Source organism: Cucurbita moschata, unplaced genomic scaffold (assembly GCF_002738365.1).
Source record: "Cucurbita moschata cultivar Rifu unplaced genomic scaffold, Cmos_1.0 Cmo_Scf00006, whole genome shotgun sequence".
Lineage (NCBI taxonomy): Eukaryota > Viridiplantae > Streptophyta > Magnoliopsida > Cucurbitales > Cucurbitaceae > Cucurbita > Cucurbita moschata.
Genome location: NW_019268522.1, coordinates 247,821 through 264,551, shown reverse-complemented (window position 1 = coordinate 264,551; position 16,731 = coordinate 247,821). Strand labels below are relative to the sequence as shown.

The 16,731-nt window shown below is 36.9% G+C and overlaps 3 protein-coding genes across 4 annotated transcripts; all 3 read left to right on the top strand.

Moving 5' to 3' along the window:
• Nucleotides 1-1,367: 1,367 nt before the first annotated feature.
• LOC111444429 (protein DETOXIFICATION 51-like) lies at nucleotides 1,368-2,955 on the top strand. Its single transcript, XM_023082527.1, has one exon. The coding sequence runs from the start codon at nucleotides 1,411-1,413 to the stop codon at nucleotides 2,953-2,955; it is 1,545 nt and encodes a 514-aa protein (XP_022938295.1). The 5' UTR covers nucleotides 1,368-1,410.
• Nucleotides 2,956-3,389: 434 nt separating this feature from the next.
• LOC111443885 (hexokinase-1-like) lies at nucleotides 3,390-12,152 on the top strand. Of its 2 annotated transcripts, XM_023081721.1 has the most exons (12): nucleotides 3,390-3,496; nucleotides 3,997-4,054; nucleotides 4,151-4,211; nucleotides 7,966-8,229; nucleotides 8,908-9,058; nucleotides 9,148-9,330; nucleotides 9,871-9,945; nucleotides 10,112-10,267; nucleotides 10,384-10,482; nucleotides 10,585-10,715; nucleotides 11,096-11,177; nucleotides 11,475-12,152. In XM_023081721.1, exons 4-12 carry the CDS (start codon nucleotides 8,039-8,041, stop codon nucleotides 11,820-11,822), a joined length of 1,416 nt encoding a protein of 471 aa, XP_022937489.1. In that variant the 5' UTR covers nucleotides 3,390-3,496; nucleotides 3,997-4,054; nucleotides 4,151-4,211; nucleotides 7,966-8,038; the 3' UTR covers nucleotides 11,823-12,152. The 2 variants fall into 2 exon arrangements, with proteins under 2 accessions (XP_022937489.1, XP_022937488.1); XM_023081720.1 differs by lacking the exons at nucleotides 3,390-3,496; nucleotides 3,997-4,054; nucleotides 4,151-4,211 and having other exon boundaries at nucleotides 7,817-8,229.
• A 310-nt stretch (nucleotides 12,153-12,462) lies between these two features.
• On the top strand, nucleotides 12,463-15,376 carry LOC111443887 (putative dual specificity protein phosphatase DSP8). Its single transcript, XM_023081725.1, has 6 exons — nucleotides 12,463-13,081; nucleotides 13,727-13,849; nucleotides 13,920-14,013; nucleotides 14,087-14,169; nucleotides 14,253-14,342; nucleotides 14,645-15,376. Exons 1-6 carry the CDS (start codon nucleotides 12,887-12,889, stop codon nucleotides 14,912-14,914), a joined length of 855 nt encoding a protein of 284 aa, XP_022937493.1. The 5' UTR covers nucleotides 12,463-12,886; the 3' UTR covers nucleotides 14,915-15,376.
• The last annotated feature ends 1,355 nt before the right edge of the window (nucleotides 15,377-16,731 follow it).

Genomic DNA, 16,731 nt, shown 5'->3' with positions numbered 1-16,731 from the left:
CAAATGGTATTAAAACCAGTCACTACGTGATTGTGACATCTTGCATGGGTTGGCGAGAGGAATGAAATATTCCTTATAAGGGTGTTGAAACCTCTCCCAAGAAGACGCCAGTGAAGACATTGGCCCCTAGGGGTGGATTGGGTGTAGAAACCCCTTCCAAGAAGACACCAGTGAGGGGGTTGGCTTCGAGAGGTGGATTGGGTGCAAAAACCCATCTAAAAAATATACGATTGAAATGTGATGGCGCAAAAACAGGGAACAAACTAGGTGGTGGTGTTATAGAAACAAGGAAATGAGGCACCAAGTGCCAAAACCCCTACCTGTCAGAAATGCCTTGTAAAATTATATCTTCTTTTGTTCACTCCCAGGAAGCTGCCTCTTCTTTCAAAACCTCACTAACCCAGATAACAAAATTGCTTCTTTTGTACGTTCAGTAAACGACAATATCAGTCACAAACACAGACTTGCTTCAAATGGGGTTATCAACTGGCCACTGGAACAGCTTGCATCTGTTTGATGAAATGCCTGTAAGAAAATGACCTCTTCAATATCTTTAAATTGCTCTTTTCAGTCATTGTCTTGACCAGTTGTGACTCCAAAATGGCGAATTTTTGCACTCAAGTTGCCCATTCTTTTGGTTCATGGGATGCCTTTCGGTGGTGGTAGTGTTTATGGAATGCCTTTTTTGGGGAGTCAGTTCAACTAGTTGAGATATTCATTGATTCAAACATAGTTCAACGGATTAAGATAGATTAAGACATATACATATTTGAACAGATTCAAATTCTTTTACTGAAAAGTATTCATAAATAAGATATTTATCATCGACCAAAATGTCGGAAGTTTCAAATTATTGAAACATGCGAACGAGAATTTGTATTCCTCCAACCCGATGAAGGAAAAACATGCCCTTGGCCTAGAACCCATCCCCCATTATGGCTTCTCACCCTAAAGTTCATAAAAAGTTGGAACTTTAATAGTCAATTGAGTGGCTTAGTACTCAAATTTGGAACTTAACCATTCACTAAGTTGAAGTACTAATTTTTTTAACCTTAAAGGGAAATTAATCAAATTAAAATCTAAGATGGGATTCTAAGCTACAAAGGTGGGTTTTGTAATATTAATTAAAAAATATCCATAACTTGGTCGCTCGCTTTTTTCCATGGGAAATTGAAGCACAACTTTCAGAACAAACAGCTGACAAACCTGAACAAAAAAACATCTCAAACAACGTAAAAAACATAAATCTGATGAGCCAGTATGTTTTGTGTGTGTGTTTTTTTTTTAAAATCCCGTCTTTCTCTCTCTTCCCCTCTATAATACCTTATCTCATTGGCCAAAAAAAACCAAAAAAAACCAGCAGCCATTAAAGAGAGAGAGAGAGAGTACTTCACTTCAATCATCATCATCATGTGTGTTTCAATTTCAAATCCTGCCCCTGCAACCAACTGCCCGCCACCGCCGCCGCCATCGCCGCCGGAATTACTTCAGTTTTTTGATGTCTTTCCTAAAAAGAAGAGTCAACAATCATTTTCATGTCCGACGCCGACCCGTCTGTCGGAGATTATAACCGAAGCCAAATCTCTATTCTCATTAGCTTTTCCGATTGCTCTAACGGCTCTCATAATTTACTCCCGTTCGATCATTTCCATGCTTTTTCTTGGCCGGCTCGGTGACATTGAACTCGCCGCCGGTTCACTCGCCATCGCTTTCGCTAATATTACCGGTCACTCTGTTCTTTCTGGTTTGGCTTTAGGGATGGAGCCACTCTGTTCCCAAGCGTTTGGAGCCCACCGTCCGAAGCTCCTCTCTTTAACTCTTCACCGTGCGGTTATTTTTCTTCTTGTTTCTTCTTTACCCATTTCTTTACTGTGGGTAAAAATGGGTAAAATCCTCCTCTTCCTCCGCCAAGATCCGAGCATCACAGACATGGCACAGACTTATTTGATCTTCTCTCTCCCCGACCTTGTCACCAATTCTTTCATTAACCCAATCAGAATTTACCTTCGCGCTCAGAGCATCACCTTCCCGCTCACTTTAGCGTCGCTAGGCGGGGCGCTCTGTCACGTGCCAATCAATTTCCTGTTGGTTAGTTATTTCGAATTTGGAGTAGCCGGCGTGGCGGCCTCGGCGGCGGCTACGAATTTTTTGATGTTGATTTTTTTGGTGGTCTACGTCGTCGTTTCGGGGGTTCACGTTCCGACATGGACGGCGCCGAGCCGGGAATGTTTGAGCGGTTGGAAGCCGCTCTTGGAGCTAGCCGCGCCGAGCTGTGTATCGGTTTGTTTGGAGTGGTGGTGGTACGAGATTATGATCGTGTTGTGTGGGCTTCTTGTGGACCCTAAAGCGACCGTTGCTTCAATGGGTGTTTTGATCCAAACGACGTCGTTGATTTATATTTTTCCGTCGTCTCTTGGTTTTGCTGTTTCCACGCGCGTTGGAAACGAGCTTGGCGGCGGCCGGCCAGAGAAGGCGAAACTCTCTGCCGTGGTGGCGGTGTTTGTGGCGGCGATGATGGGGTTGGGAGCGACGTCGTTTGCAACGGGGATGAGGAATAAGTGGGCCAGGATGTTTACCGACGACGCCGAGATTCTCCGGCTGACGGCCGTGGCCCTTCCTATTTTGGGGCTGTGTGAACTCGGAAACTGCCCGCAGACGGTAGGATGCGGCGTTCTGAGAGGGAGCGCGCGGCCATCAGCGGCGGCGAATATAAACCTCGGCGCGTTTTACGGCGTGGGCATGCCGGTGGCGGTTGGGCTTGCGTTCAGTTTAGGGGTTGGGTTTTGTGGGCTTTGGTTAGGCCTCTTGTCGGCCCAAGTTTGTTGTGCTGGGCTTATGTTGTATGTGGTCGGCACCACTGACTGGGAGTTTCAAGCTTGTAGGTCCCATGTGCTGACGTGTACTGTGGGTGATGAATTACCGTTGTTTTCTCCGCCCATATATAATTCTTCCTAATTTACATCAATTTGTATACAAATTTGATTTTTCACTTTCGAACAAAAATAACCCCTTTTCTTTTCCCTTTTATTTTATTTATTTAATCCCATCATATTATTAAAAAAAAAAAAAACTATTTCAAATTTATTAATCTGCTATATTTGTTTATAATAGTGATAAAAAAAATTGTAAACTAAAAATAATTCAATAAAAAATTTATAATCATCCTAAAATGCGATTTATATAATCTGCAATATTTTAAATTTATTAAACTGAAAATACGATTTAAATAATTCAATAAAAAATTTATAATCGTCCTAAAATAAAAATGAAGTTCGACTTGGGCTGTTGGGTCCATGGGCCTTTCTATTTCAGCCCAATATACGTTTTTTTTTTAATTAAATAGTTTCAAATATTGTATTTAATTAATAGAATTATAAGGTGTTATGGGCTCTTATCGAAAGGAACGGAAAATTTCGAAGCCGCGAAACGACCGGGAAATTATGGCGCCTTCGTCTCAGATCAAGCGGCGGAAAACCCATCATACGCCATTGCGCCGGTAACTCTTGCATCTCCTTTACGGCCACCGCCTTCGTTTAAGTGGACAATCTCATCTCTGTTCGTTTCATTTTGTTTTCCTTTTGCTGTGAGTTCTTAATGTTGAAGCACCACGGATGCGAGGGTTTAAAGTTTTGATGGTTTGAGAGATTACGACATAGATGTTTGTTACTGCTGATGGTTTGATAGACACTTTCGGTAACTGATTTTGATTTTAAGGTGTTTCAATTTTTTAGGTTTCCAAGCTTTGTTTCTGTTAGATTGAGAAATGGAATTTGCGATGGTTTTGGAGGATTGAATGAAATTATCGATTAAGAGATTTTAATTCAAGGTGATTTTGATGTTTTTTATTTTTGGATGATTATCGAAACTTCTGGATTGGATTTCATCTTGCTCATTGATCTTTTCGACAATGAAATAAAATGCAAAAGAACAGTGGCATTTAGTATCAGGATTTAATGATTCTGAGATGAGTTCATTTGTAAAATGCTCCTATTGCAGAACTTCATCTTCAGCTGTTGTTTAGAGAGGAGTTTCAGCATCAACCAAAGGCTCAACTGTGAGATGTTTCTCTCTTCGGTTTTGTTTTCGTAGTAAACTCCCATGGTTATTTATCAAACTTCAGTTTGCTTATGAGGATTTTGAATTTGCACAGTTTCCTGCTGCTAGTGGGATTGAATTTAGGATCCAACAGGCTAAGCAAGATGGTTGCACAGGTAATTATAAGATCCTTTATTCCTCATTTTGAAATTTTCTTTTGCCTGTTACTCTTTCTCCTGCTGAATTAGTTGAATAGTAGTTTCGAATCTGGTACTGCTTCTACCAGATTCTTATAGCTGATATGTTTTTGTGATGTTTGATCCATTTCGAGTCCCTACCCTATCCGCGACCCTGAATCAACTCTAAATATTTTACTTATTATTTTTAAATAATATGAAAATATAGTATAATATTATTAATAATAAATACACTATATTATATTTTCAATAACATCATATATATATATATATATATCTATATAATTTTTTCAGAATATCTTTAAAACTGTGTGTCTATACTGTTTTTTAGTTTTATATATATATATATATATATTGTATTTAATTGTATGATATAATAACTTTTTATATTAAATTTGTAATAAAATGTTAAATATTTTCAAAAAATGTTTATTTAAATAAAAAATAATGCTAAATTTAACATAAAAGTGGGGATTGTTTTTTTCCCAAAGTCCAAAGGAGGATTTGGACCTTTATAAAAAAAAAATGTTAAATCATACCCTTTACTTTTATAAATTTTTTTTTTTAAATTCTTACCGTAAATATATGAACGAAAATCATCTATTAATTCCTTATATTATTTCTAAACTTTTTAGTGGAGGAAATTTTTATTTTTTTAAAGTTTTTTAAAAAATTCAAAAACATTTTTTAATTTTTTATAAAAGTTAAAAGGAATATTTTTGAAACCCTTTGTAAGTTTAGATTATTTTACGAAATAAACATGAGTAGTTTTTCATCCCAAGTTAAACTAATTGTAAGAAGTTTTTTTAAAAAAAAAATTTTAAGTTAAAATGTATTTTTTTAGACTTTTTCAAATTATTATTAAAACTTTTGATATTTTTGAGATAAAATTGAAATTTTAAAGATTTTTATTAATTTAGCCAATTTTCTTTTAACCTTTGATTTTCTACGTGGTGGTCGAGGTGAACTCTCGGGTGTAAGTGTCAAATCATATAATTTCGATCACTATGATTAGGCATATTCTCCTTCTCCATGTGTGAGGTTCTTGTGAGTGTGCCAATTAAGTGTTGACAGAATAAAGTAGGAACGAACCATTATGCTTCTTTTGGTCTTCGGGTCTTCGAACCATTCGAGATTAAAAAGATTTAGAGAGTTGGGTGCCCCAGGCAAAGAAATGTGGCCATGTCTTATCTTACTGAACAACCTTTCTATCCAAAAAGGAAGCCTTATATTCTAAGAACACTAATCTCTGAAAGAGTTGGCACCCTGTAATTAAAGAAAATATTACCCAATTAGCACAAGTATAATGTGGTGAAAAGAGCCTCAGGTTTACAACTCTAGGATTGTGGGGATCGTAAGAGCTTCTTCATGGATTCTTCTGTCGGTCCAATCAAATTTTCTTCGTCTTAATATCTTCTTTGGCTGCCTAATTAAGACATTGGATGTGCCGAAATTACTTCTTCACTTTAGATTGAACCTGTTCTCTCTTATTTTCTTAAATCTTTACCACTAACTCAATTAATGTTGTTTGAAACACATGTTTATTTGGTTGTCTATTAACTATTTGTGCAATTTTGATATTTTTTTTTTAACGGGCATGCATGGTAATGTCTGAGATAATAAACCTTATTTCGTTGACTAGTTAAACTCAAATTTTAATTTTGGAAGTCACATTCAGATGCCCATTAATCAAATTTGATCTCTAAAAGGATGAATGTTGAAGTTTTTTCTGTGGTAGAATGAAATGTCATGGGAATATATAATTAGGAAGGCAAATGAACTCTAGGGTAAAAAGAAAATTTTCTAACTTTTATTAATATTCACTCTAAATGTCTAATTTCATCAAATTGTACTACAAGCTTACAATTTTAATTTCAAGTTTGATAAAAATGTTGTAATTTTATTCTCAGATAAACTTTTCTTTAAAATTTGTAAATGAAAAAAATATTTTCACTTCTTGTCTATGCGTATATATGAAGTATATATAGTATAATATATATGTATGATACAAAATTGATAAGATTTTAAATAAATATTATATTGAACTTTGTGAGTTTTAACTAAGATATCTTATCCTTAAATTCTGCAATAATTATGCTTAAATTTTGTTGAAATTAGTGAGTTTATGGATTAAAGTTAGTGAATTGGAAAAAAAAAAATTGAATGGTTCTTTTAGATAGATTTTTAAAATTGAAATTTTTGAGTGAAAATTTATGCAATATAATAAACTTAGGAGGGTAATTTTTTTTTTTTTTTCTCTCAAAATTCTAAGATTGGTGGTTGGAAGAGTTGTTTAAAGATTTATATGGACAGCTTAGAAGCTCAAGTCAAATTAATGGCCCAATAAGCTAATTAGTGAAATAAACAATTTTCTTGGGAAAATGAATTCCCATTTTCGAAGTCCGATAATGGGTAGGGTGCTTTTAGATGCGATTGAAATTTTAACTTTTACTGTTGCATGATCTTTTCTCAAGCACCCCAAATCATATCCAAACAAATAATTCTTTTTATTTAAAAAAATTACACTAATTAATAGATTATGGATATTTATCTATATATTCCATATTTGCACCTCAAATAGTTTTTACCTATTATTGCTGGAATCAGCATTTTTGCCTATAAGATGTCCAATCAACAGATTCAAAACCAGATAGGTTTTCTTTTTCTTTTTTTTTTTTAATTTTAAAATAAGAACTAATTTAGGAAATATTTTCTGAGCGGCCATTTTTTTATATCCATCCAATTTATTTACAACTTAGAGTAAAAAATAAATGAGTAATTTTAATATATGAATAAATGGGATCGTTTTCAATTATTTTCCACCAGGTTTTTATCAGAATATTTTTCCCCCAATTTATTAGATTTCAGTTTTTGGAGTCTCAATAATATAGTTTGATCATTTGGGTGGGAGGTTGAACCGAACTTTTTTTATATTGTGTTTGATTTTTGGGCTTATAATGGATGAAGATTATTATTAATAAAACTTCCATACATTTGAATCTACCTAACATGTTGTTGTAACCCATGAAATTAAAAGATAAATAAATTTATGGAATATCTCAAATTCTTTTCTTTCTTTGAATTAAAGTTTCTAATTTTAATTTTAGAGAGAGAGAATTCCGTAATGGAGTCTTATTCTTATCTAAAATAAAAGGACTAAAAAAGCATCAAAATTGAAATCTATATCAAGTTTAATTCAACATAAGAAAAGTTGAAAGCTGGATACAAAAAAGGTGCTTGTAATTTACCAAGTTGTTGGTGCTTATAATTTGCCAAGTTGTTGGTGCTTATAATTTACCAGGTTGTTGGTGCTTATAATTTACCAAGTTGAAATCTAATAGAACATAAGGATTTGCATGTATGTAAACAAACTAATTTTCCCCCACGGAAATGGTTGAATGATTAATATCTCTTAACAGGGTTTTTGTTAGGTGTTGATTTCACCGAGAAAAATGTCGATTTTACTGGAAATTCGCTCAAATTCTTTGGGTTTCCTTCTAAATCACCAACTTTACTATTTTCTTTTTCAAAAATACCTTTTTCCTCCATTTTTATTAATTCCCATAATCGCAAATTCATCACAGGCACCTACAAGACTATAAACTGATAGAACGCTTTTTGATGAATCTAGAATTTCCCTGATCGAGAAACAGGAGTGGCAAAGTTTGCGGCTTTTGCCTTCGAGCCTGATCTTCTCATTTTTGGGTTGTTTCCGTTCATTGTCAATGGGCAGGGTTGCGGTGGGCGCGGCGGTGGTCAGTGCAGCGGCGGTTTGCGCGGTGGCGGCGCTGGTGGTGCGCCACCATATGAAAAACTCCAGCAAATGGGCTCGAGCAATGGCCATTCTGAGGGAGTTCGAGGAAAAGTGTGGAACCCCTATTGCGAAACTCAGGCAGGTGGCCGACGCCATGACCGTCGAGATGCACGCCGGCCTCGCATCCGAAGGCGGCAGCAAGCTCAAGATGTTGATCAGCTATGTCGATAATCTCCCAACCGGGTAATGCGAATTATACTTTACTCAACCACTTTTGATTTCCTTCTGAATTTTATTAGATCTATTTGTTAGTGGTGTTTGTTGGAGAAATTTTAAGATAATGAAGCCTTTTACTTGATGAAACAAGTTCGAATTTATGAATATTTTTCTCATTTCGTTGTGAACTTATTGTTTTTTAAGCCCATGCAGTGGCTTAAAAGACGACGAAACATTTTTCTTTGTTGTTTTGTCTGTATTTGAGGTTCTTTCTGTGATCTAGAGAGTTTGAAGTTTCTGATTTTTTCATGTACGAACATGCAGTCTTTTCCTAGATCTGTCTTGATGTTTTTAATATAATGTTCATGGTGTTTATTTTAATTGTTGATCTGTTGAATTTAACATTAACTCTTTCATTTTGTTACTATGACATATACCCCTTTTAATTAATTTTGTTTTTTAATTTCTCTCGGTTTCAAATCTCGATTGGTTTTCCTTTGAAGTTATCTCAATGGATTCGTTTTACTTATAATCGTAATTGGATATCCTCACTACAAATTCAATTTGCAAAGTTACTGGGATTCAAGAAATGTATGGATTGGTTCCAATCTAATTTGATATGGCATATACTTTTCCATGGATGATATCTTTTAAAATGACATTTTTTCCAAGCTGTGAATTACTTACTTTTCATTGCAAATTTAGAGATGAAAAAGGGCTCTTCTATGCATTGGATCTTGGCGGTACAAATTTTCGAGTGTTGCGTGTGCAGTTGGGAGGGAAGGACAAGCGAGTTGCTAAGCAAGAATTTGAAGAGGTTTCAATACCTCCACACTTGATGACTGGATCTTCAGAAGTTAGTATTTTCCTCTTGAATTTTTAGTATGGATTTCCTTAGGATGGAGCATAAGCGGAAGTATCTGGTGCTGGTTCTGGTTCTGTCAGGCTCTATTTGATTTTATAGCTCAAGCACTCGCAAAATTTGTTGCGAAAGAAGGCGAAGGCTATCACCCGGCCCCAGGTAGGCAGAGGGAACTGGGTTTTACTTTCTCCTTCCCTGTGAGACAAACATCAATATCGTCGGGGACACTTATTAAATGGACGAAAGGATTCAACATTGAAGACACGGTTAACCCTAAATCCTTAAGCTTTGTTATCATTCTTTTATGTTGATAGGTTGCCATTCGTTGGACCCTTTAGTCTATCTAACATTGTCATTATATCTTTGTTCTTAATAAGTAGCATCAAATCCATACAGATGACTGGCATTATCATTCAGAAAAAAAGAAAAAAAAAAGCTGATTAGCTTAAATCAATTAGTTCAATACTTCATTGACTTGTGTAAAATGTCCATGCTTGTTCTATGCATTGAAAATGGGGCACATATCATAGAAAAGTAAAACCATCTTCTCATGCTATCGTTATAGATCAGTTAGTTTCTCAAAGGATTGTCATTGGATCATGGATTTAGAATATATACACACACCATACAGAAAAGTTCATCGACATTTAGATAAATCATATTTGATCTTCACTGTCATTGATTAAATGATTGAATGGGTAAGAGGAAATATACGTCACCAGGAGTTTGCAATGCACCGTGAAACTTTGATTTTTAAGTAATGGATCTTTCTTGAAAGCTGACAATAATTTGCCATGCTATTTCAGGTTGGGGAAGATGTGGTGGGTGAATTAACAAAAGCCATGGAAAGGCAGAAACTTGACATGCGTGTAACAGCTTTGGTAATTCGATAGTTGAAGTTTTTTCCTACTTTTCCCTTTTCCGATGCTGATGCTCGATGTTCAGTTTTGCACTATGATTTCATACTTTCATATTTCTGTGTGAGTTGGTGAGGGGGGGTGCGGGGTGTGGGTTTGTGTATGTGACTTTGTCCTTTCTGAGATATAGGTAAACGACACAATCGGAACGTTAGCAGGAGGTAGATACCATCATAATGGCGTAATTGCTGCTGTGATTTTGGGCACTGGAACAAATGCAGCTTATGTAGAGCGTGTCCATGCTATTCCCAAGTGGCATGGGCTACTTCCTATGTCAGGAGAAATGGTTAGTGGATTGTGAGTTTTGTTATTTGTTTTTTTGATTGTAATAATTTTACAGTCGGATGATGTGCATGAATTCATCAATGTATTGATGGTACCTGGGACGCTATATTAATGCAGGTAATTAACATGGAATGGGGTAATTTCCGGTCCTCGCATCTGCCTCTTACAGAATTTGATCAAGCATTGGATACAGAGAGTTTAAACCCTGGAGAACAGGTAAGATAATTCTTTACACAACACCTTCATTTGAGAACTACGCAAAAACAAAAAGGTTTTCAGAATATGCGTTGAATAGTTCTCTCCATTTCTACTTGTCAGATTTTTGAGAAGTTGATTTCTGGTATGTACTTGGGAGAAATTGTTCGTAGAGTTTTGTTAAAGATGGCTGATGAAGCGGCGCTCTTTGGTGACACTGTTCCACCCAAACTGAAAGTTCCATTTATATTGAGGTATACATACACTAACGATCTGTCCCTGATTATATTCGCTTCCTTGTAGATTGATGTTGTCGTTTACATTCTGTAATAACATTCCAAATCTGAAATGATGATTGTTGCTAGTTTATGTTTTAGCCGGCACTTGCTATAACCGATAATGGAGATCTGAAACTAATTCTTCAAACCTGAAGCTTAAATTTCTTCCCTCATAAGTGGTTTAATTGTATTATGGGTCTTCATGTATGGCTTGTGTGAATGAACTTGGCTGTTAGGGTAAACTTCAGATTTGAATGGACTGTCTAAAAAGTTATCCCATAGTGCCATTTTAGTTTAACCTCAAAATTCTATTTCAACTTGCAAAAGTAACTTTTAGCTGCATCAAAAATGTGCAGGACTCCCCACATGTCTGCCATGCATCACGACTCATCGCCTGACCTCAAAGTTGTTGGAAGCAAACTGAAGGATGTTTTAGAGGTAGGGTGCTACTTCAAAAGATCTCTTTGCGTTTAGTTTAATATATGGAAGTCATGGTGACCATTTGTCTAGAATTTAATATCCTACAATTTAATATCCTACAAGTTACCTTACTTTGAGGACCAAATATAGTAACGTACAGTTAGACTATTGTCCTATGAGAATGTTGCATGCTGATCTAAATACTATTGTCCTATGAAAATGGTTAAGATCTGTGCATGCTGATCTAAACACTCGCGCATTAACTCGAATGCATAAGGTTTACTCATTATTCTTTTCCTTTTGCTTTGCTTCCAGATATCTAATACCTCCTTGAAAACAAGGAAAATCGTAGTGGAGCTCTGTGACGTAGTTGCCACGCGGGGCGCACGCCTATCTGCTGCTGGTATCTTAGGAATCCTGAAGAAACTTGGAAAAGATACTGTCCAGGATGGAGTGAAGCAGCAGTCCGTTGTAGCAATGGATGGAGGGTTGTATGAGCACTACACGAGATTCAGAACCACCATGGAAAGTACACTGAAGGAGCTACTTGGTGAAGGGGTAGCTGAAAACATCGTTGTCGAGCATTCGAATGATGGTTCTGGCATCGGAGCTGCGCTGCTCGCAGCCTCTCACTCTCAATATCTCGAGGCATACGAAACCTAAGGGAAAAGGGTCAAAATTGCAGGTAGTATGCTATGTGGAGTGGTAGAAGCTTTAGATTTTGTTGAATTTTCTGCTTTCCATTTCACATTATCTCACTTTCTGATGCCTTAGACCCTAGCTGAAGAGTTCATTCCCGATCCTTTATTCATGGTTATTGAGAGCATATGAAATGCACCAAAGTTTTTGGTCGGATAAACCTTAAAAATGTGACCAAACAAAGGGAGCGTGTCAGAAAACGGACGCTCTAAGATAATTTTTCGTGGTTGCTATGCAAATAAAAAGGGCATAAGCATAAGCAATGTGGCTGTGCTGCTATTGAATTTGGGTGTTGTAGTCAAAGCATTCAAGTGTCTTTTCATATCATCTTTTCTTCACATTTGCAATGGTTGTACTAAAAATGAAAAATCTATCGTATTATTTAGCTTATTGTGTGAACAACTAGTTTACTTCATAGCTCGTAGTGTGAACAAATGGTTTTTTTATAACCGCCAAAATAAGGTTGTCCACAATTTGATATATCATTAAATAATGTATTATTTGATTCCATCAAACTATACCTAAACATCTTTATTGAATGAAAGTTAGTATGAACAAACTCCACACCAATAGATCACTAGAAATTTGGACGTTCTATAAAGATGTGTTCAAAAGAAAGAAAGAAGAAATAAGATGATTATCCTCTCAGTGTACAGATGCCACCTAACAGTCGCACCAAATTTGGGGAATGAATTTAGAAAAGCGTCTTCTTGTTCTTCATTGACTATTCCGTTTCCATAATCTTCACGTTCTGCGGATGATTCCATCGCACTTTTTTTTCTCTCTCTCTTCTCAGATCGACTTACAGTGGACGGATTCTCTCTCGATCACTCTAATTTGGTCGATTCCTTAATCTGTGGTGTTCGATTTCTATTTCTATTTCCTTCGCTTTCCAATCGATTCCCCTTTTGCTCCAATTTTCCACCATCGTCATGTTCCTCCACCCTCTTTGACTCTCGTTTCCACTGAAATTGCGTGGAATTTGAGTTTCTTGATTTGATCATCTGGTATTGGAATTGGTTGTTGAGATGAAGATAGTGGAATTGGAAGATGCTGGGACTGATCGGGAAGATCAAATCGGTAGCGGTCAGATTGTGAAGGTGGATGCTAAAAGAGCTTTGGTTGGGGCTGGGGCTCGAATCTTGTTCTACCCTACCCTTTTCTACAACGTTCTTCGTAATAAAATGGAAGCCGAATTTAGATGGTGGGATGAAGTCGATCAGGTTTGATTTCTGCGTTCTTTTACTTGTTTGCTCTTGATTTTTCTCCATTCTGATCAATCCATGAATGGATTGTTATGTTCTTGATTTGAGCTGTTTGACTTTCCGGACAAGAAAACTTTATTGTCTGTATGATGGATTTGATTGTCTTCAGCCCTCGAGCCTCTACAGAATTCCGCTTGCCCCAGTCCTTAGTAGCATTGACAAAGTAAAACAGTCCCCTGTTATTGATAGATATAGAGCTTACCGTCACGCCCTGTATAGTTACGATTGTTGTCATAGAAAGTGAGTTTGTTTTCTGTGAAAAAGCATGCTTAACACAGCTACCGTACTCTCTCTACAAAGACACAGGGAACGAGTTACCTACTCTTAACGGTCAAAGCGAACCCGAACCAAATCTAGGATTCGAACCTACAGCCAATTGGTTAACGGCCAACCACTCTACCACTGAGCTACTGAGGAACAACAGTAAATTAGGCCTCATTCTCAACCCCTGACCAATATGAGCTCGATGACATATCGTAGCTGGTAGTGATAGCGGAATGAGAGAATCACAAGAATTATGGATTTGTTTGTATGTGATTATGTAGTTTTTGTTGTAGATTTGTGTCTGTTATTAATGTGAACGAATTTGTTCTTCCTTGCCAGTTTCTTCTGCTGGGTGCAGTGCCGTTCCCCAAACACGTGCCGAGATTGAAGAAGCTCGGTGTTGGCGGCGTGATCACTCTCAATGAACCTTATGAAACATTAGTTCCATCTTCCTTGTATTATGTGAGTCCTGAGTTTGTCGTTGGAATATCCATTTGATGCTTCAAAGTTGTACTAATTGAATGTTGTGCAGCGCCATGGAATTGACCACTTACAAATCCCCACCAGAGATTACTGTTTTGCTCCTAAATTTTCTGATATTAAACGAGCTGTGGACTTCATTCACAGTGAGCTACTTTCTTACCTCATTTCTTCCTCTGTTCTTCCATTATGTGTGCTATACACGTTGTTTGTCTTTAGGAAATGCATCGTCTGGTAAAACGACATACGTCCACTGTAAAGCAGGACGAGGAAGGAGCACGACCATTGTGCTTTGCTATTTGGTAATCTCATATGTACCCTTCTGTGCAGAACCTCTGTATAGTAGTGAGTCGAGATTATGTTGATTTGCTTCTTTATTTTTCAGGTCAAATATAAGCACATGACCCCATCTGCCGCCCTGGAATATGTGCGCTCGAGAAGACCACGCGTGTTGCTCGCCCCATCACAATGGGAGGTAAAAGAACTTACTCCTCAAACTTAAAATGGTTTAGATCATAAGCTTGTGGAAAGCCACACAGTTTCTAGTCTGTTGATTGTTCTCTGATAACGTAACGGTTTAGGCCCACTGTCAGCAGATATTGTCTTCTTTGGGTTTTCCCTTTCGAGCTTCCCCTCAAAGTTTTTAAAACGCGTCGGCTAGGGAGAGGTTTTCACACTCTTATAAAGGGTGTTTCGTTCTCCTCCCCAACCGATGTGGGATCTCACAGACAAGCTTTGCCTCATCATGGGTTTCTTTTGTGGTATTACAACACGCAGGCTGTTCAAGAATACAGCAACCGTCGTCCAGCTACAAGTTCCAGCTCACCCTCGGGAGGAGATGCGGTGCTCATTACGAAAGACGATCTAGAAGGATATCATGGTACGTGCATCGACGGTGTGGGTAGACAACTTGCAGTTGTCCCTAGGATGGGTAAGTCAAAGCCAATGATAGCAAGGTTGTCCTGCCTCTTTTCCTCTTTGATAGTTCACGGCAGTAGTGGATCTCTCATTAAGCGTCTGCCCGTGTCGGAGGCTCGTGCTTGTTGATGACCAACTTACATCACAGCACACCACCCGCTCGCTCTTGTTTAGAAGCGTCATGGAAGTAAGAAACAGAATCAAACAAACGTTGTTCGTCAAAGCACATAGAACACACGAAACTACAATTAGGTTGTACATAACTGGTACGTCGAAATTTCCCTCCCCTTGAATTATCTTATGAAGAAAACCATGTGGTTTTCGCTGATGGAAAATATTAAGCTTGTTGGGTATGGAGTCGAAAGTGGTATCGACCGTACTTGGGTTGTATACCGATGTCCTTTGGTTCGATGGAGTCGAAAATTTAAGCCACAATCCATGTCAAGGAGAAAGCAAGTTGTTTCAATTGGGTTATAACTTTGTGAATGAATGGTAACGCGTCTCTATCCAAAATTACTCCTCTAGATATCATTATTGTACTGGATAGTTGCATTTAAAGGTGATGAAGTTGGTCGATTGGGTTACTGTTAATTATTTTCCTAGAATTTACTTCAATCATATGTTTTAGTTAAGTTGACTTGTTTGGTATAAATTAAACTCGTTTATAGGTTTAATGAACCTTGAATGAACTAAAAACTATTAGAACTGAACCTAAACTTGAGATAAAGCTAGCCTAATCAAAGAAAATGCTAAGTAGAAATGGAGTCGAAGCTAAACCAGCCCGTATTAGGTTTTAATGAAGTGTAAACAAAATCATTATGGCCAAAATGAACAATCATGTGTGTCATAACAATTGAACCATAATGCGGTAAGTCGGAAATACAATATCTTAAACTGATCAGTGAAATCGCATGTCCAATTGGAGACAGTGGGCACATCTTCTTCAACGAGATTTGGTGGTGTTTGCGACAAACTGAAATGGTATGACTTCTATGAGGGAAAACAATAGCAAATTCGAGACAAGATGCAACGACAATGACCTAAAGACAATATACGCAACATACAGTGGTATAATGAAAAAAGGGATCAAACGATCAATAGGAAACCTAAGACCAACGAGTCCAAGGGAGATGAAGAATAAAGACTTATTAGTAGAACGGTTTCCGTGTTACTATCTTGCCTCATGAACATCTCTATTTGACACGCAAAGGAAATCAATGGTGGAACAGTTGAAACTTGTGGGAAGTGCGATGTGATTTGCAAAGGAGAGACAAATGTGATGTGATTTTCAGGAATCAAAGCTATTCAAAAAGTCTCTAACTTCTATTGATGTCACTACCGAGACATCAACAGATGTTATCTCTTGATGTCTACGAGGGAGGTTTCTGTCGATAATAGGTTTTGTATTGACATTAGCCTATTTTGTCATGAACGAAACGTAGACCAACCAGTCCTCGTTGACACTTTTGCCGATGATTGTTTTTCATTTAAAAAAAAAAAAAAAAAAAAAAAAAAAAACCTTTCTCAACTCCTTTTTTTTTAATTATTTTTTTATTTTTTATTTTTTACATTTCTCGATGTCCTTTGACATCGAAAAAGAATCCAAATTATACCATACCTTAATTATGAGCTTCCAAAAAATTACCGAGAATGGTTTTAGATTAAATATAAGCATTTTGTTATGATATCGTCAAACATACCTCAACTTCCTTAAACAACCATGAGAAACGAGATTCAAGATAGAAACGAGGATTACTTACATCCTACTCAATTTAGACTTAAAGATAAAGATCGTCTGCGTCCCATTTTTGAAACTCGATCTACCTGTTCTACCTCTCCATTATACTTAGGGCCTAAGTAAAGTACTTTACAAGATGTATTGTCTATATATATATATATTTAACATCTCTCATATCTTATAAGAAATTTAAAAAAAAAAAAAAAAA